This window comes from Cucumis sativus, chromosome 3 (genome assembly GCF_000004075.3).
Source record: "Cucumis sativus cultivar 9930 chromosome 3, Cucumber_9930_V3, whole genome shotgun sequence".
NCBI lineage: Eukaryota > Viridiplantae > Streptophyta > Magnoliopsida > Cucurbitales > Cucurbitaceae > Cucumis > Cucumis sativus.
Window position 1 is genome coordinate 30,595,298 of NC_026657.2, and position 23,338 is coordinate 30,618,635.

The 23,338-nt window shown below is 34.2% G+C and overlaps 2 protein-coding genes across 5 annotated transcripts; one reads left to right on the top strand and one right to left on the bottom strand.

Moving 5' to 3' along the window:
• Window positions 1-3,194: 3,194 nt before the first annotated feature.
• LOC101203628 (growth-regulating factor 3) lies at window positions 3,195-5,375 on the top strand. The gene is made up of 4 exons (XM_004137962.3): window positions 3,195-3,504; window positions 3,601-3,795; window positions 4,076-4,424; window positions 4,598-5,375. The coding sequence occupies exons 1-4, from the start codon at window positions 3,288-3,290 to the stop codon at window positions 5,085-5,087; spliced, it is 1,251 nt and encodes a 416-aa protein (XP_004138010.2). The 5' UTR covers window positions 3,195-3,287; the 3' UTR covers window positions 5,088-5,375.
• Window positions 5,376-6,446: 1,071 nt separating this feature from the next.
• LOC101210586 (1,4-alpha-glucan-branching enzyme 2-2, chloroplastic/amyloplastic) lies at window positions 6,447-22,239 on the bottom strand. Of its 4 annotated transcripts, none has more exons than XM_004137830.3 (22): window positions 22,005-22,231; window positions 21,499-21,659; window positions 18,644-18,894; window positions 16,942-17,040; window positions 16,303-16,345; window positions 14,943-15,002; window positions 14,731-14,811; window positions 13,814-13,930; window positions 13,353-13,436; window positions 12,738-12,859; window positions 12,455-12,574; window positions 11,522-11,651; window positions 11,251-11,361; window positions 10,868-10,996; window positions 10,679-10,782; window positions 10,116-10,260; window positions 9,642-9,789; window positions 9,412-9,512; window positions 8,798-8,875; window positions 7,285-7,440; window positions 7,078-7,152; window positions 6,447-6,996 (listed from the first exon to the last, which is right to left on the bottom strand). In XM_004137830.3, the coding sequence occupies exons 1-22, from the start codon at window positions 22,129-22,131 to the stop codon at window positions 6,808-6,810; spliced, it is 2,631 nt and encodes an 876-aa protein (XP_004137878.1). In that variant the 5' UTR covers window positions 22,132-22,231; the 3' UTR covers window positions 6,447-6,807. The 4 variants fall into 4 exon arrangements, with proteins under 4 accessions (XP_004137878.1, XP_031739465.1, XP_031739466.1 ...); XM_031883605.1 differs by lacking the exon at window positions 22,005-22,231 and adding an exon at window positions 21,827-21,968; XM_031883606.1 differs by lacking the exons at window positions 6,447-6,996; window positions 7,078-7,152; window positions 7,285-7,440 and adding an exon at window positions 8,222-8,597 and having other exon boundaries at window positions 22,005-22,239.
• Between the last annotated feature and the right edge of the window lie 1,099 nt (window positions 22,240-23,338).

Sequence of the window (23,338 nt, forward strand, 5' to 3'; positions counted from 1 at the left end):
AAAACAAATATGTAATGGAAATATTTTTACTTAAAACCATTTTCACATAAATATTTTCTATTAAATTTTCTTTTTGTTTGAGAACATTACATTGTAATTTAATCGAATAGATGCTAAAGTAAAAGAAGTACCAAACAGAATCTAAATTTATAATAAGTGCTTTATAAAATTACAAGAAGTGATTAAGTAGAAGTAAGGTGTAGGTGTACTAATAAATGGTAAAGTAAAAAGGTACCAAAATAAACTTGAACTTTGCAATCCAACAGAAGTGTTAAGACTAAGTTAATTTTCAAGACTAAGTTCAACTTTTGTAACTCACATGAACACATTCACATAAATAGTCAAAGAATAAATGATTTTAATACCCCAACCTTTCCATTATAAAAGAAAAAACAACTAAATACGAAAGATTGATTATCAATAATTAATACGATCATATATCTTTAACTTCACACAACCAAAAGTAAATTTAAAACTCCGTAAAATTTAAATGTTTAAACCATAAAAAGAAAAGTGAAAGATAATATTATGATCTTTAGCATGAAAAGTAATAAGATAGATATACAATACATCACAATTTTTATATATATATAATGAAAAATATCTTACGTGAAAATCTTATCCTATTAATTTTTTTTTTTAAGTTTTCATCTAATTATAAAGTCGTAAAGATGAGTCTCAGCGTAATCCTAACCATTAAAGCTTAAACCCTAGATCCAAACTTATATTATATAACAAATGAATCAAGATGTAAGCAATGTCATTCAATTTCAATATTGGTTTGAATTTTTTTTCCTCTTTATTTTGTTTGATAAGTGTATAATATTTTTTAGAAGTAGAAAACTTGTAAACACTGTCTCTTCCTCTAAAAATGAAAGTATATTTAATCTGCTTTTCATGAATGTTAAACTACTTATAAAATCTAAACCAGAATGTGAAAACTAAGAGTTATACATTAATTTATAGACGTGGGTGTGTTGTTTTAATTTAGTTCAAAATTCAAATGTGTTTTCATACTAGTAAAAAGAAAATTCAAAACGGAGGAAATTTAAAGAAATGAGAAACTAGAAATGAAGTTGAAAATTAATTAATTAATTTGGTGGAAAATTTCAATTTCAAGCTCAAAATTTAACACAGACAACACATAATATTATACAAAAGAGTGTATTTTAAAAAATATAATCTATCAATTATACTTTTTGTGAAATTAGAAAACCAAAACGACACAATGATTGGAGATGTTGTGTTGTGTTGAGGATAAATGAAAAAGAAAACAAAAGAGAGAAAAATAGGTGGGTTTTATGTAATCTGAGTATTACTCTTCACAACTTTTATTTTCTTTTCATTGGGGTTTGGAGCCACCATCAAAATGCAAACATTTTATATATCAATATTATGTTTGGCAAGTTGGAGAGAATATCTCGATTCTTTTAAAATAATGTATATATAGTTTGAAGTGAAGAAGTTGGGTGATTTGGGTATTAGTCTCTCTCTCTATATATAAGTATCAAATTGGTATATTTTACATTTTATTAATTACTCTCTGTCTATATTAACTTTGCGCAAATATTTATTTTTCTTTGCTTTAAAGTTTTAAAAACATGTGAATTTAATTGTTTGTATTTTTGTTAAGCTAACCCATTCTTGGTTAGCAACAATCAGGTTGAAGTGTGTTTTCATTGCTGAAATTGTTGGCTGTCATATGAAAAAGTTGAAATAAAATTTATTTGAAAATCTTTGAACTCCAAATAAAACTAATGTCGATCGAAAATAAATGTACTGTTAAAGTTTTGTTACACTTTCTTACAAATTTTATACCGTTCTCGTACCTTTTTACCTCACTCTTAAACTATAAGACAAAATAAAATTTAACAAACTTATTTTTCATGAGACCATTTGAAACCAATACCACACACTCATTATAGTGCATATAGTCTATCACTTCCTTCGATATTTTTTTTGGGGTGGAGCAATTTTTTCTTCTAATATTTGGTCGAAACTTTTATCTATTCTTCCATTCTTAAAACATATTTCTTAAATAATAATAAGTTTTCTTTTAAAGCTAAAAGTGTACAAACAATTAGATCAAACTCAATATTAAATTTCTTCAAAAGATTTGACGACGATCAATTCTTTACTAAAATGTCATAAAGTTGGCCGACCGAAGTTGATTTTACTGGACTTGATTCATCCCATTATAAGCTAAAATGTAGAGATTTGGGAGAAACTATAAACATCCAACCACTATAAGAAGACACACCAAAATTAAAGAGGAGAAGAGTAGAAGAACTAAAAGAAGTATCAACAAAGGAGTAATTGAATTCAACAAAGACATACATAATAGGTTATAAATAATTAGAGCTATATAGCTAAATTAAATTTACCCTCATCTTTCTCTTACTATTTCAACACCATTATTATTCTTTTTTTTAAAAAAAACATTTATGGTGTGTTCCCTTCCTACACCATATATAATTATACATAAACAAAATTTAATAATTAACAACATTAAAGAAATGGTGTTCCCAAAGCAAAACAAAGAGACAGAAAGACTGCACCTTCTTTCCTACCCTCTCTTTCTTTTGTTTCACACATTATCACTTCCAACTTTAAAAAATAAAATAAATAGTAAATCGTATTAGTATCTACACTATACTATACACTATACGTTTGTGATTCGTAATAATGTAATTCAAAATACATGTTTAGATTTGTGATATAAAACTATTTCTGCCTAATTATCTTTTCTACTGTTTCTATACTTTATAACTATTTAATTTATAATACTCGTTGAATATATTTCGGTTCTTGAAACTCAAACGAGGATGTTGTATAGAAGTTAATGGTATGTTTGAAGATTTAAAATAATAACAAAAATTTATAATGATTTTGATATATAAATATTTATTTTATTTATACTTTTTTCTGTCAACTGTCTTGTCTGACTATCTTTTTCTCAAGTGCCCTAAGCTCTACCCCCCTTCCACTGCCTCTTCAAACAAACTTTGCAGCTTTCATTGTCAGGAACCTAACCCTTTTATTTTTTTCTCTTTAAATTGTTATTTTCACATACTTCCAAAAAAATAAAAAAGAAAACACAGAATAATCTACACAAGGCACTGCCAAAAGCCTTTTGTTTCTTAAAAAATGAAACCCCCAACATAAACATATATTAAAAACCCAACAGAACAACAGCAACAACAAACCATATAGAATATAAGGAGAGAGTAAAATTGAGTATTTTTTATATTTATTATTATTTTTGGTATTTGTTGTGTCTCTGTCAAATGGACTTTGATCTGAAGCAATGTAGAAAACAGAGGGAGTCAGAGTCTGATGAGCATCAAAATTCTTCTAAAATTTCTAAGTTTTTTCCTCAACAAAATCCTTTAAATCCTTCTTCTTCTTCTTCTTCTTCTTCTTCTCCTGTTCTTCCTTTGTTTGTACCTTCCAAAACTTCTAATACCTTGTCAGCATTTTCAGATTCTTCATCTACGTTACCCAGTGAGCCTTTTTTTTTTGTTGCTTTATTTCTTTGCATTTGTTAAATCATATTTTTCTCTACTAATTTTCTTTTGGGTTGTTGGTTTCTTATTTTAGGGATGTTGGGTTATTTCAGTGCAGCTCAAAGGCAAGAACTTGAACTTCAAGCTCTCATTTTCCGGTATATGATAGCCGGCGCCGCCGTCCCGCCGGAGCTTCTTCATCTTATTAAGAAAAGCCTTCTTTCTTCCACTACTGCTCCTTTATTTCTTCATCATCCTCTTCAACATTTCCCTCATTATCCCACTTCTTGTAAGTCCCCATTTTTTAAACTTCTCTTTTATTTACTTAAATCTTTTCAATTTTCTTGCAAATACAGAGCAACCCATTTCATAAAGAATGAAAACTTTGAGTCTTGTGCGATCTTTGGAGTTTGATTTTAAAAGGGTTTTAAATTATTTTTTTCTATATTTTTGAATGATTAATATCTTGTTTCGATCAAGATTTTTAAGAGTTGATCGAGACTGTATAATATTTTAATCAATGTGTATATATATTGCTTATGATTAAAATGAAGGCTTTGTCTATTCAGTGTTACAAGCAGGGTATTGGGGCAAAGCCGCCATGGATCCGGAGCCTGGCCGGTGCCGTAGAACCGACGGCAAAAAATGGCGTTGCTCTAGAGATGTGGTCGCCGGCCAGAAATATTGTGAGCGCCACATGCACCGTGGCCGTAACCGTTCAAGAAAGCCTGTGGAAACCGCCACAAATAACGCTGCCACCACTGCAGGCGGCAGCGGCAGCGGCGGCGGTTGCTCTATCAGTTCCAACTCCAACCGTGGCGGTGGTGGTGGTCGGCCTTTTTTGACTGTGGAAAGTGGAAATTATTTCTCCATGTGTGAACAAACCCCATCCGTTGATCTTCTCCATCTGAATCAAGGGTCAGATTTCAATTGGGTCCCTCTTCAAACATTTTGTCTGTTTAAGCCTTTTTGATTCTTTGTTCGTACACTCACTATTTCCCCCAACCATTACTTTCCTTTTCTTCCTATAACTTTACTTATTCCTTTTTATCCTTCCCCCTAACAATATGTTTACTATTTATTCTTTCCAGCTCTTGCTCTAATTCTTTATCAGAGAACAAGAATTTCTATCAGTCCCACAAAGAGCCTTCCACCGGAGATGTTAAACCCGACGGCCACATTTTGAGGCATTTTTTCGACGACTGGCCACGGTCAGAAAATGATGGATGTGGGAACGACAATACCAACAATGTCAACCAACGAATGAACTCCACATCTGCTTCTGCAACATCCCTTTCGATTTCGATGCCGTCCTTGACCTCTGACGTGTCATTGAAATTGTCGACAGGAGGAAGTTCTGATCGAGGCAGTGATCACCACAACCACCAAAATGGCAACGTTGACCGAGAACAACACACGCACTTGAATTGGGCTGCGGGATGGGCTGCCACGCAGATGGCGTCGATGGGTGGACCGTTGGCAGAGGCGCTACGCTCAGCGAATAACAGCTCGTTGCCAACGAGTGTGCTGCATCAGTTACAAAGAACAACCAACTCGGAAGCTAGCTTTATTAGCACATGAAAGTTTGTTTCTAATTCGGATTTACAATCATGTTTAATACTATAGTAGTTTGTTTCAATGCTTCTAATTTAATTTGGTAATTGCTTGGATAGTTAAAAAGTATTTTACTATCTGTAAAAAAGATCAAAGATGACCAAACTCTAATGTTTCCTTCTCCACTTTCTACCTACTTGTTTGAATGTGGTAGGTTGAAATACGTTGTCATTGGTTTTTCTTTCGTTGTTATATTAATTGTTTTACCAATTATGTTTCTACTACATTAACTCTATTAAGAACATGATTTCAAAACTATGATATAAATGAATATGAATTTTCAAGTTTTGAGCTAGGCTCTAAATTTAATCCTTATATATCATCATGATTCATTCATTCATACACACATTGTAAAACATATGTTTGAAACTATGAATTTGTACAAAACTATAGGAACCAAATTGTAATATATAGACATCAAGAAGGTGCTGTGACAGATTTGAAATGTAATTTTAAATAAAGATAGGTAAAGGTTAGGGTGGTAGTTTAAAAAACAAATTAATATATTTATAAAGAGAAAATTTAGGGCACATGGAAGGATATCTTTAGTGAAATACGACGTGTCAGAGCAATAATTAATTGCTTTACTGAAGAATCAGGTGGGGTTAAATGCCCACTCTTTCAACCAACGAATATAATCCTCTCAAGTCTCACCTTCCTTCTTACCACTCAACTAAATGCTCTCTTAATTTCAAGTTAACAGTTATATTATAATTTAAAAGTTTTTTTTTTAAAAAAAATGTTTAACGTATCTACTAAATCTTTGAATTATTATTTTTTGCATCTACAAAAGATTTAACCTTGAGTTCTTTTTTTTTTTTTAAACAATGTATTGAGATGTGGATTTTAGAAAAGAAATGCGAGATAAAGTTGGATCTTATATGATTTAATTCGAGAGCTTGTTGATAGGAAATTGGAAGTTGAAAAAACCTACAAAAAAAAAAAACTTGAACTTAAAAACCAATTAAAAGCGTATTGAAGTTCAAAAACTTAATTTAAAAATAAAATTGGGCTTGTTTTCTTATAATTATTTTCAATAATTGTCATATTTTCTAATAAAATGTTTGAACTAATTGCCAAATTAAAATTGTATAACAAAGCAAGAAAATAACGTTAAATTTTCAGAGATGAAATAAGCAAAAATCAATTAATACCTCAAGAGCCTATTAAGATAGGGAACAACATTAAGGAGCCAATTAAACATAACTTTCAGTGATTAAACTTTTCGTTACTGAAACCAATGAATTAAAAGAACGTTACGAGATTTTTTTCCCTTTTCTTTAGCACAATTATGGGGTGGGGATTAAACCTCACCAAAACTCAAGATAGTTCTTGAAGTAGATAATGTATTGCCTTATAAATTAAGCATGGCTTGGAAAATAGTTTTATTTACATGCTCTCTCTACTATACAAAGAGAAGTTTCCAGCTCCGGAATATAAAACCAATAAATATAATTGCTCAAGATTAAATAAAAAGAGCGAAAACATCTACTACTACTCATCCTCTTTTCTCGTCTTTTACTTTATGCATATCACATGAAATTCAGTTGCATAGGATAAAAAGGTTATTACCTTGTTAGCTGTGTATCCAATTTACCTACCAGAATTGTCTCCCATGCCCCAAGAAGATTCAGAATCCGTTGCGTGTCACTAGAATTGTCGAACCATCTTTATCGCATATCAAACTCTACTCCAGTGAAGTTTCAGTTTCTGTTTCAGTTTCCGTTTCCGTTTCAGATTCGGTCTCGGTTTCGGTTATGGCTTCAGTTTCACCATTTGCAAGCTCAGAATCATCTGGTGCAAGAGCATAGACCACGGCCGTCCTGGAAGGAGCATATATGAGGAAAGAGCGAGGCCTGTTATCATAATTACCCTCCTGCAGAAGCAAAAAACATATTAATTCAAATCCTTTACATGGATTCAATCTACTTAAAAACAGATGTTAAGAGAGTCTCACAAATGTGAAGTATTCGGCAGAATGATCAAGCCGATTGTAACCCCCAAACAATGGATCGTCCGAGTCCAAGACAATCTACAACAATGCAAACAAATGCCTCCTTATTTTATAGAGTTTGAACAGATTGAGAGGAATACATTTCAGGAAGATCATGGAGCCAATGTATTTGTTTAAGACTACGCAATTGATAATACAGTAGTACAATACCTTGTATTTTCCAGGCTTTAGGCACCCAACTCGGTAGTCGTAATAGCTGTTACTCCAATGGAAGTTGAAAACAAAAACCAAATCCCCCCTCTCGAACACAATGATTTTATCTCTGTCGTCTTTTCGGGAAACATATTGGTGTCCAGCTGTCATAAACTGCAACCACACCTTAATGCTTATTATGCATATTCTAAAATTTCAAAGCCAAGTAAGTACGGTTGGTTATAACAGAATTCCAGGCACATAAAAGTAAGGAAGGGACAAGCCAATTTAAGCAGATAAGAAAATGATATTCCCAACCTAACAAGTTTTCAAGTTTTCCCAACTCTGGTGATATTAACATAAATCTAGAGAAAATATCAATTTATACAATCTTAAAACTTTCGACCAATGATTGTATCAATTTAAACTCCTAAAATCCTAAAACTTACATAAGTTATCGGTTTACACTTTCCTTCAGATTTTGTTCAAACTCTTGAAAGTATCACAAACTTATTGATTTACACCTTTTAGATACCTTGATTAGTATAGGATTAGGGGTATAAGGGTAATTAGATATTTGGAAAGTTACTAGTAGTTAGTGTAAGTGTGGTTACTACTAGTTATTATGTAAGTGTGGTTACTAAGGTGGTTACATCTTGTTATAAATGGAGGGAGGGTAAGTGAGAGGGGGAGGATTCTATGGAGTGATCTAGGACTTGGGTGAAAGTACTCAAGAGGGAGGTAAGTGCCTCTACATGCATGTAGACTTATTCAAATGTCGGACTAACAAAATGGACAATTAGAATTGATACATTGATGATTCTCAAAGGAAAGTCTAAATGAGAGTCCAAACTGATCCACTTAGGAAAGTAGTTTATTTAAGAAAAATTATAAGCCTCACACCATATCTATCCAATAGAGCATAATGGAGGACAAAATTTAATACTCACAAAAGTTAGTACCTGATACAAATATTAGTTTAAGATTTAAATTGATACTAACACCTAAAGTTGATATTTTCCCTAAAACTAGAACCACTAAAATACACAATTTAACAACTAAAGATGCATGCCAATGAGTACAATCCCCTATACAGAGGACGTCGGGTAAAGCTTTTACGGTAAAATATGCAGAAAGACATTTTTCATTGTCAATTCACAAAGAGTACAAAACTTAGAAATGAAAAACTTTTACCACCGCACACTAAGACTAGTGGCAGAAAGCACAAAAATAGAAAAGGACAGCAAAGGCGTAGAATCCAGGTTGAGACAACAGAGACAACTTTTATGAGAAATCTGAGAGACTGTCATTTGAAATGTGTCTAGGGGAAGCTGGCGCACACAAAGTTGTAAACTGAGTCACCATTTAAGCACAAATGAAATTACAAGTTAAAATGTATCTAAAAAATAAAAAACCGTTTAACAAGATGACAGGTTATGAAGTCATTGGATGGGATTTAAATTTTAAAATCCAGGAACATAGATATCTCAGATATTGTATAACATAGGTTTTATAAAACTGAAGAACTTACACCAAACGATTCTTCAAGATGCTGCATTGCTCGATCAAATTCTTGCATACCATGATATCTTAAATAATCTGCATCTCCCTGCACATATGCAATTTAATGTCAGTATAACCATGTCTGAAAAGTATACATTCAACGGTCCATTTTTCTAACACATTAGGTGACTATGATTAGGACGCATTTCACCAAAGTTTTATTAGCTGTGCATAGAACGCTTTGCCTTGAAACAAAATATCTTTAAAATGAAAGGAAAAAAAGAAATTTAAAGAATATTAGAAAGCTTTGTAATTTCTTATCCAATTAATATTGGCTTCCACTTGTTGGGCATTCATGAAAGGGCAAGCATGCAAGTGAGAGGAGTGTTGTATGATATATAAGATTAAGCTTAAGCTTAAGCTTTTCGCTCCATTAGTGATTTAACAAATATTCGATAAACATGAGGTGTCATTCCAAAACCATTTGGTAATAAGAGAGCAACTTGTGTATCTTATAAAAGATTATAATTTCTCCCAAACTTTCCATGTGGGATCCTCAATCAAACCTAAGGTTGTCATAATCACTCTACAATAAACTATCAACTTAAAATATAAAAGAAAATATGAGGTGGCATCGCTCACCAAATCAAACCTACGCCGACATTTATCGTAACTGAAGTTGTTTCCAGGAATTACTGCACCACCAGGAAGATGCTGGTCGCCCCTTGGAAAATCAATCCACTCTGAAAGGATGGTATTTGACAATGATTTTTCAGAGGAAATAATAAAGCAACATATTAATAAACATGATACTACCAGATAGTGAATGATTTATATGAAATATAGAAAGACCGAGCATGGGAGTATCTTACCAGGATGTCCAAATTCATTCCCCATGAAATTCAGATATCCTTCTCCTCCCAATCCCATGGTAATAAGCCTTATCATTTTATGCAATGCTATTCCACGATCAATTGCAGGAGTTGACGGTCTGTCCAAAGCCATGGAATCATACATGTCCTGGAAGACATGAATATAAGAGACTTAGCAGCAGAAATAGAATAAACCAAAGTCTTTTCTAAGACACTTCATTTATATCAATATGGAAAGGTTCCAACTTCTAAACAAAAAGATTCTTCTTATTGAGAGGATTTCTAGCATTCAACCTCCAAATAAACACGATTTAAACCTTAGGGATATGTGAAAAGAAAATAATGAAATAAATTAACGACTTGAACATGCAATAGAAGATCAATAGCTAGACCAACAGGTCTAAATTTCAAGTTAGCATGTCACAAATATTAGACATTTTCACAACATAGGAGTTCAGGACAATATTTATGAACCTTGTCCATCAACCAGAATGCAACTGTTTTATCACCAACAAGAGCTTGGTCATGACTTTCAGCATATGCAACGCAGTTCTCTAACCACCTTCTGTTAACAAGCGTGTGAACAATTTCACCCATTTCCCAATCTTCATCGCTTTTCCTATACCATACATAAAACTGGTTAAAGCAGACCTGTCTACGTACATTTAGGAAAAGTTTATAAATGAAAATATTTCACATGGAGGAATTTGGCTGCCACATTCCCAGATTTGTTCAATCCTTTAAAAAAAGAAAAAGAAATCTAAAACGAACACCTATTCTATTAGTGTGGCATGATTGTCTTGAAAATTGCTATTCCAATATCATATGGGTTATATCATGCACTCACTCTCAGCTAAGTTATAAAATAGAGATATATGTCACGTGTTTTCTTCTTGTCTTTTTTTTTCTTTCGAGTGGTGGTGGAAATAATAAGTGATATAAGGATTGCTTTTTCGTTTTATTCGTAATTAAGAAGAGCATTTCAACATGTGTTTTTTAGCAAATCAAAATGAAATATGAGAAATAAAACAACATACTTGAGAAGCTCAATCCATTTATCAGCAATGGCCATGTGCAGACGGTAATCAAATCCAATTCCACCATCTTGGACAGGAATGCAAAAGGTAGGCATTCCACTGACCTGCAAAATTAAAGTTTCCCCCCCTTAAAACAAAGCTCTGGATACATGCAAGGTCACTTAATAATGATGAATTCAAGAAACATACATCTTCACCAATTGTGACAGCCTCGGGATAAAGCCCATGAATCATATCATTCACCAGCATCAAATACACGACAGCATCTACATCTGTAGCAAATCCAAAGTACTCACTGTAGTTTCCAGTAAACCCTACCTGAAGCACCCACAAAGAAAGAAAAAGAGCATTCTTGTCGTAAGCCAAAGCATGAGTGAAATATTACAAATCCTTCATAGACTGCAACAAACTTTTCCCTTTTTTCTATATGTAGGCAGGAGTCATTAATCCCTTTTTTCAGACAGGAGAATGTCACTCATAAACTTTTATATACAGCTTTCCTAAGGAAAGAAAGCCTTGCACCTTGCCCCATCTCGTGAGATAAATTCCCCAACCCTCATCAAATAAAGTACCTCCAAGCCATGATGAGTGTACATCATTGAGGTCACACCATCAAATCTGAACCCGTCAAACTTGTATTCTTCCAGCCACCATCTTGCATTTGATAGTAGATACCTTAGTACCTAAATCAACGATACAGATGGATGAAACCTCATGTTATATAGAGACATGAGATAAACATAATGGAGCCAAAAGCAAAGTCCATTCACACACCCAGTGATACCCAATGATACCCACTTAATCATTTATAATTCCCCTCAAAGAGAGAGAGAAATATCTTACTTCCCAGCTTCCATAATTAAAAAGGCGAGAATCCCACATCCAATGATAACCTCGTGATCCAGAATGGAAATAATGGCCATCAGTGCCATCAAACATGTTTAGTCCATCCAACACATTCTTTGACGCGTGACTGCATGTTATCACATATATACCAATGAGAAACTATGGTTTTTTGAAAATTACAATAGATGAGTAAAGAAAAAAAGGACTTGGAAGAATATTCAACATCAAGGATGTAAAACAAAGAGTGAGATAATGGATTTAAATATATAGCCAAAGATCTCATAAACTATGGTCAGACTAAACACTGTCTTGAAGATTTAACAATTTTTGCATATACCTTAGTAAGAAACCACGCTTTCATAAATCAAAATTTTCAAAAACGCCAAGTGACCAAAGCCCAAACAGAGACACTAAACCTTGCCACGCCTAATCCTCTTTACCCAATCTGTCGCTTAGCAAAAACTTATATTATTCCTTTTCAACCAAGTATTCCACAAACCATTGGTCGTTTTATTTTATAATGATTTTTTATAACTCCAGGATCTTTTGCTGCACATTCTACTCTCTCCGGAAATGAATAGTCATCTTGCCTATTAAAAGAAAAGACCCATAGTACTGCAGATCAACTGATTAGATCCTGCCTGCATAAACCGGTGGGAGTTATAGTTGATGAAGTTAATTTTCCCCAATTCATTTGCATGTCATTGTCACCCTTTTAGAAGAAAAGTAGCCTCAATTACACATTGCCTCCATGCATGCCCAAGTGATATAAAAAAAATTACTTAATCCTATAACATTAGGTAACAAATACTAAGGAATTTAGTACCAAAGAAAACAAGAAAAGAAAAATAATCCCACAATGTAATATGCTGAAAATAAAACAGATTTTCCAGTTCTTTGCATGACGTTGGTCTCTTTTACTTCATTTACCTATGAACAATATCCATGAGAACAAGCAATCCGAGCTCATGAGCTCTATCTATCAAAGATTTAAGTTCTTCAGGGGTTCCACAACGACTGCTAGGAGCAAAAAAATTGGTGACATGGTACCTACAGTAAAATATGCAGGTAAGCAAATTGAACCCGGGGGGATACAATACAAAGTGATGGCAATTGTTCTGAAAATGCTGCATATCATTTATTAACAAAATTATACTGAAAAAGAACTCCAGCTTAACTTAGAAACATTAGCATATAATGAACATGAACTAACCCAAAGCTAGCATAGTAAGAATGCTCTTGTATAGCCATGATCTGGACAGCATTGTATCCAAGCTTCTTAATGCGAGGAAGAACATCATCACGAAAGTTTGCATATGAATTTATAATAGGTTCCTACAATTCCAAATAGAGCATATTAAGACATGAATGAAGAATGTTGTACAGTGGCAAAACATAAGGTCGAAGGTCGAAGGTCAAATGTAAATGAATATTTCAACATCCATCTTTTAATTATCCAAGAAAAATGAGGGCTGCCAAAGGATGGCTGGGAAGTAAAAGCCCAATACAGTAAGCATTTTACTTTTGCTTGAAAATGTGAGCTTTAAACACAGCAGAGTGAATTACAATGAAAATAACCTACTACGAGTTTAAGATCCAGTCTGCACATAAAAGCAGGGAAAGACGACTATTCCAGCCAAATAAGGAAAGCCAAAACTAAAGGAGATCAAGATCTTTCATTCATAGTCGTGGGTCTCTTTATATTACACCCAAGCATAATTTTGTGAAGGAATTAATTTTGGCATTGACAAGAACATAAGAAGAAAGAGATAATAAGCATTTAAACAGAACCAGAAAGAATCGATCACAGGGAACAGAAGATGCATACCGTACTACTCATACCAACATGGCTCTCATAAATTCTAAGTGATTTTGGCTTTTTTGGCTGAGGATGTTGAAATACGTACTTTTCCTACAATGACAGAAAGTACAGTTTAGTAACACAAAGCAGTTTGACGTAGAAAGCCATACAATAATAACTATCTAATAAGCAAGCAACTATCACTAAATAACAATGAACTCGTTATGGAATTTCTGACCCATGATTTCATTAAACAAGCGACAAATTTAAGATACCAATTCTTTTTCTGCTTTGATAGATGCTATAGCTAAACTATAAATCTATTATTAGCTATTCATTTTGGAACACTCTCATGGATTTACAGCTATAATCTAATTTCAGTTGTATATTTTCCCCAATATTTATCAATATCGGCAGAAATGCAGTTCCAAAGGTTTCCTGTACTTGCATGAACATTATAAAACTCATGGTAAATTTATGAACCATACCTCTTCTGGTGGATCGTAGTATATGCCATTGTATGGTATTTCACCTGGAGCCTGCACTGAAAACTTGATCCAAGCGGGAATTGAATCTTTGATGCCAGAAGGAGTATCCATTCGAATCTACAAGTAAAAAATGTCAAGTCATGAAGCAATAACGTTGTTAATCAAGTTGCACAGAAAGATAATTCATTTGTGCATTTCTACATCAAAAAAGGCTAATTTGATTGGTAAGTGAGAAATCTCCAATGAGTAAAATGGATTCTCCACCAAGTTATTTCCTACTTGATAAGTAGATAAAAAGTAATAATTTAGCATACTATTTGACATAATGGTTAAGGTCCAGAATTATACTCCAAATTAAGAAAACTTTCCTCCTGCGCCCATCCATATTTCCTTTTAGGAGGTCAAATCCCATAAAAAAAGCCATTTCTAAACTGAACCACAAAGACAGTTTCTTATATCAGGTGAATATGCAATTCTTCTTTTTCCTGCTGCGAACAGGCAACAGCTGTTGCTAATTGCATCACACCTTCTCTCATAAGTTTTACTAGGGCATCCCATTTAGAAAGGAAAATAAGCTTTTGTGTATCCAGAGGGCTTTTATATGGCTTACTGGCAAGAAAGGAATCAAAAAAATATTTGAAGAGAAGGAGCTTCCCTTTGATAGGTTTACTGATGCTAGTCTTTTGGTTTAAATGCTCCACTCTTTTCCATCACTATACATCTCTTCTCTCTTACTTAATTGGAGAGTCCTTTTTAAATCCTTTGGAGTGGAGTCTCCCCCTTTCTTTTGCAATTTCATACCATCAAAGAACATGACTTTTCTTAAAAAAACTTACACTTAATTAAATAAGCTTCTAGAGGCTAAAAACACTATTATTTTCCTTGCATAATTTATACACCATTGTGAGAATACATACCTTCACGCGAGAGCCATGGGGAATGGCTGGAGAACCATCTGCATTATTAGGCAAAAAAATTTCCCAGACACCAAATTCATTCTGCACATACAAAAAAATAACTGTAAATAGCATTCTAAATCCAAGGAGCACTAAAATGCACAATATGTATAAGGTGAGAGAGAGAGAGCGTGCATGACAAGGAGCTAGTATTTGCAACAAGTATTGCATACCCGGCTCATAATATCTGCATTAGGATTCCAATTGTTGAAGTCTCCAATCAATGCAGCTGACTAAAAGAGCAAGACAAAAATAATAATTAAAAAAAATAAAAAATCCTTGAAGTTCATCAAAAAAATAAATGTGCAAGACCTCAATTGAAAAGGGCCAGAAGATTGCTCCAAACAACCATCAAAACAAACTGTCTTCAAATTAAACAAACACTTCCGCTTTCAAAATAAGTAAAAACACGTTTTGACAACAGTTTGTAAAAGTTGATTTTTCATGGTTTATTTTAATCAATGACTTGTCTTTTGAAGTAATTGGAGTTATTTTCCTTCATAGTATGTGATTGTGAATAGGTTTTCTAAGTGCACAGTTGTTTAAGGAGCTTCTCAGAACGTCTGAGAGAGGCAAAAATGGGGGCAATTGGTTAAGAAAGCTGTCTTCTAAATCACTGTTAGAATTGCAAAGGAAGAAGAAATGGACGACAAAACTTGTGTTGTTATGTGTGCAGATAAAGAAGTGAAGAAGTAAGAAATTGGAACTCCCAGTCGAACCTGTGTGATGAGTCTTCTTCCCCAACCCCACAAGACTCAACCCATGACCAACTCCCTTGATTTTGGCCCCATATCCCGCACTACTTGGCCCAACTTTGGTTTTTTTCATATTTCGTTTCCTAATCCAACCATGCCCGCCCAATTACAAACCAACCAAGCCCAATCTTTTAACACAATAAGCTCCACCCATTTTCAAATTGACTGAAGAAAGAATTAAAGATTCATTAGCCATGGAGCTTCATTTGTTCAACTGGGCAGTTTTCTCCTCAAGAAAGAATTAAAGATTCATTAGCCATGGAAGCACTTGAACTGTAACTTCAAAAAAAAAAAAAAACTATTTCTCCAAATTGGCATGTTCTTTGTCAAAAGGACAATGAATCCCTGCTTCATCGCTTCATTTTGCCTTTGGTGGACTGCAGTTTCTTTTTGGCCACTTGTCTAGTAGCAGTCATCATGGCCATCCTTTTAGCAAGGAAGAGGAAATTTTACAAATTGCTTCATCAAAGTTTCTTTTGGCACATGGCTAGGACATAATCATTAATTTTGGTGATATAGCCACTGCCTTTGATGAATTTTTTTTTATCGTCTTACTTGTTTGCGCTCTTACTGTAAATTACACCCCCCTTTTTTATCGTCTTACTGTCTTTGAAGTGTTTTTTTTTACTTTATTTGACACTTTGTTGCCCTCTTTTGTAATTTTATCTTGTCAAATGAAATGAAGGTGTCTATGTTTCATTGTTTCTCATAACAAAAACTAAAAGTTGAAACAATAATCATAATTATAAAAAAAGGGTAAGGAAAAGTGAAAACTAACCTTGGCTCCTGGTGCCCATTCCCTGTACGTGATACCTGTGGCACTGAAAAAGCCAATTGAGAGCAAATTTAGGAACCATACAAGAAATTTATCGCGTATGGTTCTTTATATAACAATATGGAAAAAGAAGGTGATTGACCTGCTATTATTAAGATATAAAACAGAAAGAGAGGGGGAAATAGTGGGAAAGAAGTGTAAGTGCGCAGCCTTTTTTGTAGCTAACTAGTAGGTGGGAAGGGGGGTGGGGGCCTACTGGCTATTAGGATAGCTAGTGCAAGAAAGAGATACTCTTTCGGGTGACTAACAAATGGGAGATGACACTCCAGATTGTTTTGTTATTTGTTGTTCATAAGTTATTTTTCATATTTGTCCATACTTGCCAACTTGGTCTCCTTATTTCCCGAGATTGCTGAAACATCTATAGGCCTCTTGCAATACTATATTTTCTGCATGCAAATATACTCTCCAGACACCAGCAGTAAAAGAAAAGACAAAAAATTATTGTTCTAAAAAACCAAGAGTTTATTACATGCAACAATTGTCCCAAGCATAAGGAGTTCTCAGTTCAGAATACGTGTTCACACTTCAAGTGCTTGTAAGAGCGAGACATAGACAGCACATAGAAACCAAGAAAATTACCTGCGTGTGAAACCAAACTTTTCATAGCCACGAGAGAATGCCTCTAAACCACCTTCATTCTGGTCAATAGCCTCCCTCATCCTTATGTACTGTCCATATCTAAAAATATATATAGCAATGGTTAGACTTTTTCCAGTATGCTATGAGAACACACTCTAGTATATGCCTTACAAGTGCCGGCCTATGCAAAAAATGGGCAACTACGGGGGCAAAATAGGAATGGGCACCAGGAACCGGGTACGTGCACATAAGGAGGGGATTCATCTACTACAAAACCAAATAGATACCTTAACTAGACCTTTGACATTAGATCTTCAAAATGGACTCTAGGAAGACTCCTGTTCTAGAGATTTGAGTATTGATGGTTTATGAACTTTTTTTCATAAAAGCAACAAATTTCATTGAGAAAAAAATGAAAGAATACAAGGGCGTACAGAAAACAAGCCCACAGAAAACAACCCAACTAAAAGAAGGGGCTCCAACTTAATAAAATATTACCTAGAGAATAGTTACAAAAAAAGCTTTGAATTTGAAGCCCAAATAGAACATGAAATCTAGCCAAGAACCAAGAATCATAAGAGGCCCTATCTCCTCGTCAAAACACCCAATCATTCCTCCCCCCAAATATTCCAAATAACAACACACATCCTAGCAAGCAACAAAAAACGATCTTTCTCTCAAAAAGGTAGATGGTGGAGCATCCCTTCTTCCTACTATAAAATTGCAGCCCTCAAACAAAGAAAGAAGAGGACACCTCCGTCGTTTCCCTATTGAACAAATGGTGAGGAAACCCAAAAGAAAAAGACATTGAAGTCTTAGACCAAATCAGAAAATCCGAAATAGGACGACTTTTAAAAGAACGATGGTTTATAAACAAGTAAAATTATTCCATTCTCAATTCTCTTCATAATGAAGTCAACGTTGATCTTACAAAACAAGAACGCTCAGTAGCTACTTAATTATTACAGAACAGTTTCATATGAACTATGAACAACTTGAGTTCTACTAGTACTGTATTTAATTACTATCATAACACTAATTCCAGCCTGTGCACTGTGAAAAATTAAAATTCTCATGGTGGTGAATGTAGTATTTCTCCATGTTACCAAATGATATGGGAACTGCCTAAGCCTACTTATAAAACTACTATAGGTAAATATAACAAGGAACAGTAGAGAAGGAAAGAAAAGAATACCCAATATTTACATACATGAGCCTAATGAATAGGATCTGAATAACGGGTCTAAACGGAGGTCAGGCCCAATTGTAGGACGGCAAAGGAGTTAATAACTCCACTACATGAAACCACACACTATTTCTTATTATCTTAAATAACAAAATGCAGATTCATATATAATATAGTTGATTTCACCAGCGGACATAGTATAGGCCCGAGGGGCTCGAGCCCCTCAACTGTATGCTCTTTATATAATATATATATAAAAAACTGAAATAATACTAATATCAGTAGCTGGTCCAGTGGTAAAAAAATGTTGTCTAGCATCCTCTAAACTCAGGTTCAAGCTCCACTCATTTTTTTCAGATTATTTTTATTGAATTATAAAGCCCCCAAATTTATGGATCCACCACTAGTTGCTTTTGAAATAGTCATTTAAATCTTTCCATTACTTTTAGATGTTCTTTCCTTTTATAATTAGGTTTAATAGAAGTGTTTCCAAGCAAGGATGGCAAAGAAACTTACCGGTAATCAAGATGTCCTCTGTGACTCAACAAATATGGATCTATATCATAAATTCTCTGTCCGCTGCCAGGTGGAGGAATGGACCTCACGGTGGTTTCAGCCTTCTTATTTTTTGAAGGGATTGATATCTCCTCCAGTGGTGCTTGATCACCATCAATATTGTCTACTGGCAATGATTCAGGATCTTGATCTGTTTCTTCCTTTGTCTTCTCATGAGCTTCTATTATTTGACTATCTATGTCAGGGAGCACCTGACACAAAGTTACAAAAACAATGAGGATAATTTATTGAGAAAAGAATAGAAGCCATGTGTGACAACGTAAGTAAACATGAGTATAAAAACAAAAATGGAGACATCCAAGTCAAAACGACTCACAGATGAAGGACATGTATGAAAGTGATTAAATCAATTTGGTTATTTTCAAAACCAATCCTTAACATGCTTTCAATTTTGATTGTATGAGAACCTCTTTTTTTGAAATGGAAACAAGCCTCTTCATTAATTATGGAATTAAGACGAATGCTCAATGTAGAGCAAAGAGCAAAGAGCAAAAAGGCCTAAGACTAATGCTCAAATGCTCAATGTATGAGAACCATGTTTTAAAATGTATAATCAGCCGTTAAAATGATTTTGAATGATCATTTGGAGTGATTTTGAACATGCAAAAAGTGAATTTAACCCTTTCAAAACCACTCCCATACATGCCCAAAAGCTATCCTATGTCCTTAGAGTTGAAAATACAAGACCAGCTGACTGTTTTCAGCATTTTGCTTTCCTTTCTTTAGAAGAAGGGCCAAAAGGGCAATGACAGCTAGATGGCTGACTTGTAGGATTGGTTCTAAAATAGGGTACGGGAAATGAGATTCTAAGTACAGCAGTACACCCTTAGGGTATGTTTGGCCCAAGAAGTAGAGAAGTAGGAGTCGTGAACTCCCCTCCTTGTTTAGCCCAAGGAGTTGGTGGGTTTCACTACTAAAATACATCAATTTTATACCCCATCAACTCCTTTACACTATAGGCCTCAGGAGTTCACAACTCCCAACTTCATAATTGGTCCTCAGTCCTCACTATTCAACTTTTTACCCCAAACACCCCCTTAGAAATTTAAAACAGCTCACATATAGTTAGAATTCCAATAAGTTACCAGAAAATTTAATTGCCTGTATTCCTTCTGAATTAAAATTCATGTGAATGGCATATGCAAAAGACTTCAAAGGTCTAAGAAAACAGCATTCTAACTGGAAGCAATCAAGAAGGGAAGTGTTAGGCACTCGAATTGATTTCACCTGCAAGACATATGAGAAAATACACAACACAGAGAGATGATGCAACCAAACACTTTTATATTGATAGTTTTCAACATACAGTGGGTTATTTCAGCCGATCAACTCGATAAGAAAAAACACAGGGTGATATCGGTCACAACCTACCTGCTATTTGAGAGACTGGACCTCTTCTCACTACCTAACCCAAAATATATTCCACACCAACGAAATGGTAATCCAAACCCCAACAAATACTTTCCACGCTCTAGACAACTAGACTTCACATCCTTCCACAACATTTGCGGACAATCCACGTTCTCTTGCTCACAAGCCAACTGTTTCTCCACGAATTGCCTTTCCTACCTTCCTCCTATATATGTGCACATTGGAGGTCTCCCAAAACGTATTTATAAAAAACTTTGGAAGAAGAGCTCAATAATCAGATCACAGACTCCAAAATCCAAAGCTCATAAGGAAAGGTCCATCCATTCCTCTCAGAATCACACACACTAACAATACCTTTAACTACATAAATATTTGGAGCGTGAAAATAAATTTGATCTATTTTTCGAGGTATCCAAATTAATAGTACCAGGTGACTCCATATTGAGTTATGGCTGGTGAGATCACAAATGAGAGAACACAAGGTTCTAATGACTGATTGAGGGCGAGGTAGGTCAATGTTTTTTTGTTCTGTTTTTCTGAAACGGAAACACAGAGGTGGGTTGATGTTGAAGAATTGAGACAGAGCACTTTAAAACAGACGGATAGCAGTCAGCAAGAATTGCAATGATGAGAAACAATTTCATTGATAAAAGAAATATCCAAAGAGTACAACATATACACAAATAGGGATGCAAGATGAAGCAAAGGGGCAACCTGACAAATGCAATAGGTCCAACAGAAACCAAGGAGGGAGGGGGCAACAAAAGGAGAGATAAACAGGAAGAAGTGAGATGGATTGAAGGTGCAAAAGCCCTCCAATCGAAAGGTAAAATCCAAACAGAAAAACAATCCAAAATCAATAGAACAGGATAAAATAGCCAAAAAAGTGGAAGGCATAACGCAGAACTATTAAAGGATCGTGCCGATAAATGATAATGACACCTCTCCAAGCAAATAACATACATATTTTGAAGTCGGTAGCCATTAAGATACCTCTCTTGAACTTTGTCGTGAGTGTTAAGCCTCCGTTAGCAATACTCCAAACAAATACTTCAATTATCTCTTAATGCTGGCACTTTCAAACTTAATTGGTTTGCTACCAATGAAAGACGCCTATGTCCACAGGCACTCAATTGTTTTTTTAGAAGAATGTTTGTCCTCAATCTCATATTTGAATTTATACGGTTAGACTACGTCCACCAAAAATAGTAATAATAATAAGTAAACTTCCTGCTCCCCCACCCCAGCCCCCTGCGCGCTCATACCTACAATACACCATTCATACTACTTTCATACCATCGCATTTCCATGCAAAATCCCCGTCAAATCAACAATGCACCCATGACTGACTATAAAGCTCTGGTTTCTTAACAGCAATTTGGCCTCCAATAGAGCAAATAGTTATCAGTTTAAATTACACTAACCTGAGGATCCTCGGAAACTGCGCCATAATTTTCAGACTGCCCAGCCAAAGTCGAAGAACCATCGCTCCCACTCCCAGGAACTAAAACCTTATCAGAAGCAGCAGTTGCAGTCGACGAGACGGAATCAGAATCATAAGTAGACTTGGTCACAAAAATCCTCCCTGAAAACAAAGAATCACTTCAAGTCCATGCACAGAAAAAGAACAAATCTAAAAAAACAGAGTAATTAATTTCAGAAGAAGGAATGGAAGTTCAGCTAACATAGCTCACAATACAGCCCGTAGAGATAAATGGTAACCAATCAAGAAAATCTAAACACATAACGTACACATACAGCCGACGCCAGTGATCCAATTCCAACCTTACAACTGACGTTTCATCGAATTTTGGCAGCAAAAGTAAGGAAATAAGAAAAGAAAAAGGAGCTCCGGGAGTGTACATGTTAGAAAAGTGTGTGAAAGTAATACAAGGAATGAAAAGGCGAAAAAGTGAGGTGAGTTAAGTACTAGGAGATGAGTCTTTCTTCATGAAGAGAGATAGCGGCATCCTTCTGTCGCCATTGAAGGTGGAGTCGGAGCGCTTGCAGAGCGGAGGAACTGCAGGGAAGCGAATCCCTGAGATCGTATAAACCATGTTTTTGTCTCTCCTTTTTTTTTTTCTCCGAGGGGAGAGGAAAAATTGAATGAGAGGAAGTGGATGATAGTATTGAGAGTTAAAAGGAAGCAAAATTAGAAGGAAAGAAAAAAGGTGTAAGACCGTATTGAGTCGCTAATAAAAATCGAAAAGAAAGGGAAATGAACGGCGCGAGAGAGAAGGAAGATGGAAGGATGTAGGATGACACGTGGGGACTCACGTTACAGGTCCCACATTTTATATATATATATATATAGGTATGTATATATGTCTTTATTTATTTTCCTTTATTTACTTTTGATGATTTTGCATTACTTCAAGTTCCAAGTTTCGTGTTGTTCCGGAAAAATAAAAATTAATAACAAAAACAAAAACAAACCTAATGAAAATAAATTAAACGACAAAACTGAAAAACACAAATAAATATTTAAATCCTACTTTTTGCTGTCTGAACTTTGCATGTTATTTTATTTTCATCTTTAAACTTTAAAAGTATCCCTTTTAATTTTTATATTTTTAAAAATAGTATATTTTAATCACTCTCGCTAAGATTTCGTTAACCGTCTAATAGAATGGAACCGTCAGATTCTATGTTTGGATGACTGGATGTCAAATAAGATAGTTTGTGGTTTTAATTTTTAGTTAATCGTAAATTGATGTTTTATTAAAAAACAAAAAAAAAAATCACTAATTTATAGCTTTATATCATCTTCGTTTTGATCCATTGTCATAACTCACGTGCTTAATGTAATTCACGAGTGTCACAAGTTTGGAATTTTTTGTGATTTTGTTTTGAATTTTGGTTTATTTAATTGAATTATATTGATTATGTTTCTAGGTTGACATACAAAAAACTGTAGAATAGATCAACAATATTTTTTTCTTTTTATTATTTATCAACTTAATTGATATTATGAACGTAGACCTTATTCGTCCAAAAATTTAACTAAAATTTGAAACCAAAACAAGATTTTAACAAAATTTAAATGACAAAAACTATAAAAAAAATATTTAATTAAATTATAGTAAATTTATAATATTTTTCTTTTTTTGTTTTAATCCATTTTTACAAGTAAGGTTGAACTTATAGACAGCATCAACAACTTAATATTTGGATGAAAATAACTATTATTTTTATAAATTTTGAAAATACATTGTTTTTAAAAATAAAAAATAACGAAATAGACCAACTATTTACCAACTATTT

Excerpts from the sequence above, each read along its gene's own strand:
- LOC101203628 (XM_004137962.3), top strand. The coding sequence starts at position 3,288 with ATGGACTTTGATCTGAAGCAATGTAGAAAACAGAGGGAGTCAGAGTCT. Across the intron at positions 3,796-4,075 it reads CCCTCATTATCCCACTTCTT|TGTTACAAGCAGGGTATTGG; the intron begins GTAAGTCCCCAT and ends TTGTCTATTCAG. Across the intron at positions 4,425-4,597 it reads CTTCTCCATCTGAATCAAGG|CTCTTGCTCTAATTCTTTAT; the intron begins GTCAGATTTCAA and ends TATTCTTTCCAG.
- LOC101210586 (XM_004137830.3), bottom strand. The coding sequence starts at position 22,131 with ATGGTTTATACGATCTCAGGGATTCGCTTCCCTGCAGTTCCTCCGCTC. Across the intron at positions 18,895-21,498 it reads CAGTTTCCGAGGATCCTCAG|GTGCTCCCTGACATAGATAG; the intron begins GTTAGTGTAATT and ends ACTTTGTGTCAG. Across the intron at positions 12,860-13,352 it reads ATGTTGGTATGAGTAGTACG|GAACCTATTATAAATTCATA; the intron begins GTATGCATCTTC and ends TTGGAATTGTAG.